Here is a 9,284-nt window from a genome sequence, read left to right as displayed (position 1 = left end):
TTTTGGCTTGTCTCACCACATGCAAATGTGGAGAGATGTTGCATGATCAGCAGTCACGTAGCAGGTTAGGGGTTTGGTAGCTTACTCAATGGACAAGGGAGGTGAAAACTGCACATACTTGGTCCATGCTGGACTTGAATAGCCATCCTCGGTTCCCCAAGCCAAAATCCTAACTTTACGAGCTTCCTTTATGTCTACCTATAATCAAGTATAAACTAATAAATGTGGATAACCCATAATGCCGTGGTGCCCAAACTTTTTTTAAGAGCGGCCAGATTTGACAATTTGAAGATGCACAATTACTAACCAAATAAACATTTTAAAAATTAAAAAAAATTAACAATAAAAGTTACATACAAATGTTCTGTCACGACTTTTGTTTTCCAGTCACCAATTATCTTTTTTTTTTCTTTTTCTTTTTTTTTTAAATGACAGTGAACCAAATTCTAAGCAATCAGGTTGTGAACAAATCTTAAAAACCCAGTGCTTCCTTTCTTCACATTTGCGGTCAGATAACAAAGAATAAATTGTAAGGAATACATTAAACCTTTGCATGAAGCGATACAACTATTCACCTATGTCATTTTAAAACCCCCATTTTGACTTTATTATGGAGTGAGTTAAATGCACGTCTGTTAACATTTAAGTTTAAAAGTCTCACTTCTCTTTCACAAGATCATTCAAAAAGTTATATTCTATGCAGCAATCTCCCAGCCATATTTGCCATATTTATATTATTTATTATCTTCAGATTGCCACTTGTCTTTTCTTAAAATATCTTTTAGCTTATATATATTTTTTATATTCTTTTATTATTTAAACATTGTTTTTTACATATTTTCTTCTATTTAATTTCATGTCTATTGCTGTTGCACCGGGATAAGAGGGAACGCAATTTCAATTCTCCGTATGTCCTGCTATATGCGCAGCACGATATGATAATAAAGTTGTTGACTTGAAGTTGAAGATATAACACCAGCAGTTTGTCCTTAAAGGTTTCAAATGCTTCATTTTCAGTCAAGAATCAAGAAATAACTTTTTAATCCCCGTGGGGGCAACAACGCAAAAAGTGATTGACCATGTTTGTTGTTTGTCAACCAAAAAAAGCCAAATCTTCCAGCCTTACAGAATCTGCAATCCTAGCCAGGGTTAAAAGTTAGGACAATTAAGGCCCACGACACAGGGGCCCCAAAAATAGTAAACACCAATATAAAATTATTAAACCACATCAGTGAGTATATTATTTCAAATAGGATAACGAAATTAATTATCTCTTTATTTTTACGTTTTTGGGCAGATAAAAGTTAAATAAAAAATGGCCTTAGCACATTTTTATGGTGGCTTTTAATCTTGCATCAAATAGTGAACTGCACTGCATACTGTATGCGACTGCATGTCACATCACCAGCAGTAAATAGTGGCTAGTACTAGTATTGAACTACAAGCGCAAAACAGTTGCAAGCCTTTGATTAGAGTATTGTGAAAGCTTTTGATGGGATAGTTGGTCCTCGAGATGTGGTGACAACAGCTACGCAGAGGGGGCCCCTGATCCTAGCTGGCCATAAATAATATATTATTTTTAAAAATGACCGCGGGCCGGACTTTGGACACCCTGCCACAATGGGTGCCTGTGTGTACCTTTGCCTTCAGACCTGGCTGAGGGCTGTAAAGGGCTCAGTGTTTCAGAGAGGTCGCGTAGTGCGCAGACTCCAGCGGGCGCTCGTCATTGGTCAAAGGTGCATCCAGCACCGTGGAAGTTGGTCGTATTCAACAGTGTGAAGGGGAGTGACGTGTAGTGTCAGCTCTGCTGAAACTTCACAAACTAACGAGAAGAGTCGGGGATTAATCTCTGGATATGCTGCATTAGATGTTTTTACGCCGGTCGCCTCACAGTTTCAGGCTCAAACTTTCGACAAGTTTGTTTTTTTTCTTCCTACAAACCAACACGGCACCTCACCGGCTAGCCTGCGAGCTAACAGGAACAGCTGTAACGATAGCTCACATAAAGTCTCCGTTATGTAAGTCAAATATTATTTCCTGTCACCTGGACCGAAACATGAGAAGCACCAAGAAGGACTTAACTAGCCGCCGCTGACTTTGTTGTTTAAAAACACAAACGGCTCTTTGAGTTAGCTTTAGCTGACGTTAGCACGTCGTCTTGATTAACTGTCAAAATGAGCTCGCTGCTCCGCGGTGAGGAGATGTGTCTGGCCCAGCTGTTCCTGCAGTCCGGATCCGCGTACGACTGCATCAATGAGCTCGGAGAGCTGGGGCTTGTGGAGTTCAGAGATGTAAGTCCATGTTTTTTTTTTTGTTTTGTTTTTTTTAAATGTTACTTCTGAGTTTAGGCACTCGACAAAGCGTGTGTTTGTTTAACACACTCACACACCATCCTGCAACTTTTGTCAGTGACTTTTAAACCAAAGCAGACATGGCAATTAGATTAAAGCTGCACCTGTAGCTGTTGTCAGCACATCTCTAGGACCTAACTATCCCATCAGAAGCTTTACATAACTCTAATCAAAGACTTGCAACTGTTTTGCGTCTTGTAGTTCAGTACTAGTACTAGCACAGTATTTACTGCTGGTGATTTGTACATGCATGCAAGTCTGCATACAGTATGCAGTGCAGTTCACTATTTGATGAGAGATTAAAAGCCACCATTAAAATGTGCTATAGGCCACTTTTACTGCCCAAAACACAGAAAAAACAAAGAGATAATTAATTTCGTTATCCTATTTGAAATATATATACTCACTGATGATGGTTTAATAATTTTGTATTGGTGTTTACCTATTTTTTGGGGCCCCTGTCAGTCGTGGGCCCTTGGAATTGTCCTAACTTTTAACCCTGGCTAGGATTGTCAGATACTGTAAGGCTGGAAGATTTGGCTTTTTTTGGTTGACAAACACAAACATGGTCAATCACTTTTTGCAGTTGTTGGACCAAAGTATGTGCAAGTTCACCTCCCTTGTCCTTGAGCAAGCTACCCAAACCCCTAACTGCTACGTGACTGCTGATCATGCCACCATCTCTCCACATTTGCATGTGGTGAGACAAGCCAACAATCAACACCAAGCCAGGAGAGGACAGGAAAAATAAAATAAGATATCTATCTAAGAGATCTTTCTGTTTTTCTTTGGAACAATGGCTAAAATGTCTCCTCCTTCTGTGGGTTTCACCTAGACAGTCTGAGGTCTGAGGCAGTAAAGGGGTTAGAACTATGAGGAGCAGCTATATTACACTTTGAGCAGCCTGCACGACACTGAAACAATATTGTGCTTGTGGATGATGACCCCTTGTGGGAACATTTGAAACCTAAAAAAAAAAACAATGACCCAGAAATGAGCTCAGCAGCACTCCAAGAATGCAACAAACTGCTAAGTGGGACACACTTCTTACATCAATAATAATAATAATGTTTTGTAAAGCATGTGGAGGAATAGAGCCTTAAAAATGTATAGAAAAAAGATCTTTATTACAAAACGGTGCAATACTATTTACATCCTCACAAACATATTATAAACATGTAAAAACTATATTATTATCAACAATGTCTAATGGACAAAAGGTGTAATTACATTTCAGTGACATTTAAATACAAAGTCTTTATCCCCCCCCATCTGTTTGTCTGCCAGTAGTTTAGAGAGAGAAACAGCTCCACGCCTGTCGGATTTGTCTCCATGGAGTCCCGAGAATCGAGGCAGTGATAAAGAAGAAAACCAAGATGAGACCCTTAGCCAGTGACTGAGAATATGGCTCACCTGGGAAAGACAAAAGTAAAATAACTCAGTAATGGCACTGTCAGGATCCATCGTCATAGTTACACTGAAGTGTTTCACCGCTGTCGGATATGGGAGTGGCATTTTTTTTCTGTCATTTAAGGGTTCACTTCAGTTGCATTTAAAAGGCCAGATATAATGATGATCGAGCCAAAGTACTATCACATTGAATATTGATGCAGCGATGACACTGCATGGATAATGATTAACATTTGTAAGGCCAGTGAGTAAGTCAGCTCTGATGACAGAAAGATGCATCTTTATACAATCTTTCTTAGCATAATAATTCCTGAAAAATTACTGAATGATCAACCAAAGGAAACAATAAAATATCAAACAGATTTTCTCTCACCTGTGTAGTACTTGGTGATTGGGAAGGCAAGCTCAGGCCAGCACACATCATTCCTGCTACAGTCATACTCTGTGAAGTTGATCTGAAACCTGAAGTTAAAAAAGGTCAAACAGAATCACATTAGAATCAGTCAGGCAGCTCATACAAGTCATTTAACAACTCCATTATAAGGGCAGTCTTGCTGTTTGAGGCAGCACCTGGTTTTTGGTGATCCTGTGTTGATAGGAATGTCAGTAAAGGTGACTGAGGAGGTGATGGGGAACAACTGAGTCTCCATTGGGTCGACACATGGAGAGACATCACCTCCTCCACAATCCAGTGCCCAGGGAGACAGGCTGTAGCTAAAAACGACCAAGACAAGACTCTTGATTCACAGTGACTCATAATACTAATGAGAATTAGGACATATGGTAACTTAACACTGCATTGCAATGAGTGAACTCCTGATACACACCTGACTTGCAAAGCACGGATATCCCTCTGGGGTACGCCATCTACCAGGCCAGTGATAAGACTCCGAACATGGATATGCTGGTGGGATGGAACCCCATAGCATGAACCTGCAGTGTCTTCCATAGCTGTGCTTGAATTCAGTGTCACAACTGGGATTTATATGTTGTGTGTTAGAATGAAAGAAGGCAAGAACAAAAAGAAAAATTCTGTGTCAAACTTTGTACAGGCCAAAAAAAGTTAATATTATGAACAAATGCATCATCTCATTAGACATACATGAACATAAGCACACAAAAAAACAGCTTACAGCTTATGTTTAACCAGTCTGTCACAGTTAGAGGATCAGGGTTTCCACTCTTTGCCACATATGTCGCTGTATTCAGAGCTGCCTGGAGAGACATAACAGTCTCTCTAAAGGAGAAAAAGATTACACTTTATTTCAGCACAAATGTATATAATGTAAACATGAATTCTCGCTGGGCTACTGACCTCAGGAGACTACAATTAGTCAGATTCTGTTGGCTGATGGGTAAAAGACATCCTGATGTTGAATTCTCCCCAAACAGAACGAGTTTCTTCTCAGCAGTGGCACATAATCCATCGCTCACTGTTCAGTCAGAACATCTTTTTTGTCGTCTTGTTATGACTGAAATATACATAATTAATCGATATACTTAATGGGTTTTACCTGGTTTCCAAAGATTGACTGATGTCCTTTGTATTGAGCCTGTATTATTGTCCAAAGTGTCCACAGTTCCAGCAATAACAGGCCTCCCCACCTGATAACCTGTTGTTTTTGAATGTTTGTGTGTTAGCCACTGTAACAGGTACTGTGACTGATCATGAAATGTTTTATCTTTCTCTCACCTGGGTTCCCAGAGTTGGACTCGCCCATGAATTCTCCATTTAGGAACATGGCAGAATACCTTGTAATTAACGCCCCTGTTCAAGAGACAGTAATACAAAAATAAGTCCAAACGTATCTGTCAACTACGCCTGGTAAAAAAAAAAGTGTACTTACCGCTATTATTTAAAGTGATGGTTCCAACAGTGCGTGTTAGTGTGATGTTTGTGATGCCATTTCCTCTCCAGTAGACTTTGTAATCCAGTGCTACGGTCACGTTGTCACATACCAGGCTCTCATCTTCAGAGAAATATTAACAAATTTAAACATTACAGTTAATTGTCAGTTTTTATATGAATGATGTTGTAATCTCCATACCTGAAGAAGCAACAGCATCTGAGCTTGAAATAAACAGACCCAGGTCAATGGCCTCTTCGTCAATTACATCAACTGTAACATCACCTGGAATACATTCCAAAACATGAAATTAAAGACAGATTCAGAGAGCTCCAGAACGTATGGAAACACTGCTACGATATATTTAGAAGGCAACACATACCCCCTAGCCCATTCTTCACTTTAAGCCTCAAATCTGTTGGTAGCGATTGTAAGGGAGGTCCAGTTGGACAAGAGCGTAGCAGAGTTACACACTCAACTTGGAAGTTTTTCAGAAATGCGACAGGAGCACTGTTTACACACCGCCCGAGCACCTTCTGTGGAGCAGACACATACAAGACATTATATGTTACAGATTTGACAACACATGCAATACAAAACATAAATCTCAACAGCATACACTGAACTAACCTGGGGAATAGTGAAGTACTGGTCATTTAATGTTAAAATAGGACTTCCTTCAATATAAACATCAACTGGCTCTGGAGCTGATAAAGCAGTCCTTTGGAAGGATGGGCCAGGCTTAGATGTACTAGACAAGTTAAAGAGGGAAAGATAAAATGATGAAAACATGATACACAAGTTAATAAATGAATTAGACAGAAACACATATTCAGTCATTTCTCACATTGTTTTTCCCTGGTAAAAGAGCCCGAGGTAAGGGTTGTTTTCAGTTGGAGAATTGACACATAAAAATGGAAACCAGTCAGGGGAGTTTTTAGAAGACTGCACAGAGCACTGATACTCTGGGGCAGGAGAAACATGTCCACCAAAGGGCCCCGGGAGACAGTCGGACACAAACAGCTTCAGCTCTTCAGGGGAACAGTCCTGTTAAGAGTGAACGGGTGTGAAAGACGTCAATGTTGATTAAAGCATAATGCCTGAAATGCACTGTTCTCTTGTTAAAATGATGCAATAATGTGAGAGATAAACACCTTATCACAGCAGCAGCGTACATCACATGATCTGAACGTGAGGTCACAGGGACAAGAGCCCAGTGTCTGGTACACTTGGTTTGGAATAACTGTTTTATTATCTGAAATGGCCAGGAGATTAGTACTTATTAAAAATGTGACACATATTTAACAAGATGATGAGATCCAACTTTTATTTGAATTACCAGATCCAGCACTGGCAGGCACCAACAGGGCATATATGTTGGCCTGGATCAGGAGCGATGCCTGAGGTATGCTGCCCACACAGGCAGACACCTGAAGGGTCTCCACGACACACAGTGGCTTTGGACAGCAGTCTGTGTCTGTCTCATTCTCACCACACAAACGCAGGCTTTTACCCAGTTTCAGCTGAACTCGAACTGCAGTCTAGAGCACCAAATCAAACAAACATTAAGCATGAATATGTTCACACTACAATAACAACTCTTACAGTAAATTCTGTCTTACGTCAGCACTGTTTCAACATTATCTGAAAATATGATGAAAATGACTCAGTCCACCACTTCTTACCTTTCCCAGCTGCTCCCTTGTGAGCACCCACTGTGTTTCCTCAGCTACACACGATGGAGAGCCAATGCTTCCTGTGTAAGAAAACAAACATCATCAACCACACCGCTCATTTCAAAATAAGATTTAGGAGTAAGATTCAACTCAAATCAACTCAGCTTTGAACCACATAACACAAAAGTCATTCAGTCTTATTTCCTTCAGTTTAAAAAAACATCTCCAGATGGAGCCAATCTCACTCTGACATGGAAAGATACTAGACTCTAGACTCAACTATGGTAACTCCCTCCTCTCCAGCATTTACCAAATGTCTCCTCCAAATAGTCCAGAACACAGCAGCGAGGCTGTTGACATCAATCCCTGGCTTCTCTCCGCTGACTTTCTGGTTATTTTAGAATTGACTTCAAGGTTTTACTGATCACCTTTAAAGCCCGCCTGGACTTGGCGCAAGGTTACATAGCAGAGATGTTGACCCCTTATGAGCCTTTAAGATCATGTTTGGGGGGTCCATCTGGTTTAAATGTAAAGGTGACCGTGTGTGGCCGTCGTCTTTGAAACAACCTCCCCTGCAGAATCACTGACATTTATAGATTTGTTTGTCTTGCTTTAGTTTGGTCTCAGTTCATGACTCCCTGCTGCTGTTTTAGTGAGTATCCTGTATGTCCTTGTCTTGTCAAATCACTTTGTAAACTCTGTTTTTTTAAAGGTGCTATATAAATGAAGGTATTGGCATGATTATAACCTATGAGGCAATGTTCTATCTAATTGTAATCTGCTGGTCTCATACAAGGATCTAGACGCAGAGCATCAGGGAGGTCTTCGTGGCTTCCACCTGTTTTATTGGACGGAGATACAGCCCTCAGATTCAGGGAGATGTCCGACGTGTTTCCCAGCAGAAGTGCAGTCACCGTTGGTCCACTTGCAGTCAGATATGACGGCTGGAAAACTGCTCAACACAACAACAACATAACTATTTACTTTGCTTCACGTAATTGCGTTAGCTCGGAGCTAGCCTCTTCTTTAGCCTTAGCTTGGGTTATAGTTGCTTTAATGTAAAGCTGGATATATGAAGGTCTTACCGACGATGTTTTGAGTGTGAGCCAAAGAAATGAACAGTAAAACACATGCGACCTGCCGTGAAATGGACGAGGACATTAACACATCGACTACATTAGCCATTTGGTCTCCTTCCGACATGTTTGTAAACTGTCGGTGATGTCATGGCAACGCAGATCTTCAACCAATCACAGCCCAGAAAAAGTTCTTCATATTTTAACATGCAGCAGCGGCCCCATGTGGCTTGGAGTGGTAGATACATGTACAGTTATTATATATTGAAATAAATACTCAATGTACTCAATATTTTATATTGGTGTTTACCTATTTTTTGGGGCCTATTTTTCTCCCCCCCTGGATGTTCATGTTGTATTCTTGTAATTTGAAAACTTTTATGGTTCTTTTTGTTTGTTTCTGTTATTTGCTGTCTACTCTCATTTATTTTACGGTGTCCTTGAGTGACAGAAAGGCGCCTATGAAATAAAATGATGATGATGATTATTATTATTATTGTTGTTGTTGTTGTTGTTGTTGTTGTTGTTGTTGTTATTATTATTATTATTATTATTATTATTATTATTATTATTATTATTGTTAGTGGTGGTAAGTATAATTGTAAAGATTTTATACAGCACATATGACACTAAAACATGGGGGGAATAAAGAGCTTTGGTAAAATTGTGACATGGATGAATTTTCACTGGAGCAGTAGTTTTTCAACGGTCGCCTCAACTCTCACAATCAAGTCTCCACCTGTTAATCGCCTTTTCCATCTGATTAACCGCATTGTCCTATTTGAACTGTTTTTAAGTTGTATTCTTGTAATTTGATATACTTTTACGGTTATTTTGTTTGTTTTCTTTAGTCTGTCTACTCCATTTTATGTACCGTGTCCTTGGGTGACAGAAAGGCGCCTGTGATATAAAAGTTATTATTAT

General features: G+C 39.8%; 1 protein-coding gene across 1 annotated transcript; it reads right to left on the bottom strand.

Moving 5' to 3' along the window:
- Positions 1-3,472: 3,472 nt before the first annotated feature.
- Positions 3,473-8,514, bottom strand: tctn2 (tectonic family member 2). Its single transcript, XM_019275105.2, has 18 exons — positions 8,370-8,514; positions 8,123-8,236; positions 7,294-7,364; positions 6,948-7,149; positions 6,763-6,863; positions 6,456-6,655; positions 6,239-6,359; positions 5,991-6,144; positions 5,810-5,893; positions 5,609-5,731; positions 5,455-5,529; positions 5,276-5,374; positions 5,077-5,194; positions 4,895-4,998; positions 4,589-4,736; positions 4,332-4,475; positions 4,135-4,223; positions 3,473-3,764 (listed from the first exon to the last, which is right to left on the bottom strand). Exons 1-18 carry the CDS (start codon positions 8,485-8,487, stop codon positions 3,643-3,645), a joined length of 2,187 nt encoding a protein of 728 aa, XP_019130650.2. The 5' UTR covers positions 8,488-8,514; the 3' UTR covers positions 3,473-3,642.
- Positions 8,515-9,284: the final 770 nt, after the last annotated feature.

Source organism: Larimichthys crocea, chromosome III, assembly GCF_000972845.2.
Source record: "Larimichthys crocea isolate SSNF chromosome III, L_crocea_2.0, whole genome shotgun sequence".
NCBI classification, from domain to species: Eukaryota; Metazoa; Chordata; class Actinopteri; family Sciaenidae; genus Larimichthys; species Larimichthys crocea.
Note: the sequence above shows the minus strand (reverse complement) of the source record. Positions and strands in the feature narration are given on the sequence as shown.

Excerpts from the sequence above, each read along its gene's own strand:
- tctn2 (XM_019275105.2), bottom strand. The coding sequence starts at position 8,487 with ATGTCGGAAGGAGACCAAATGGCTAATGTAGTCGATGTGTTAATGTCC. Across the intron at positions 5,732-5,809 it reads AGATGCTGTTGCTTCTTCAG|ATGAGAGCCTGGTATGTGAC; the intron begins GTATGGAGATTA and ends ATTTCTCTGAAG. Across the intron at positions 4,737-4,894 it reads AGACTGGTTAAACATAAGCT|TTGTGACACTGAATTCAAGC; the intron begins GTAAGCTGTTTT and ends TATAAATCCCAG.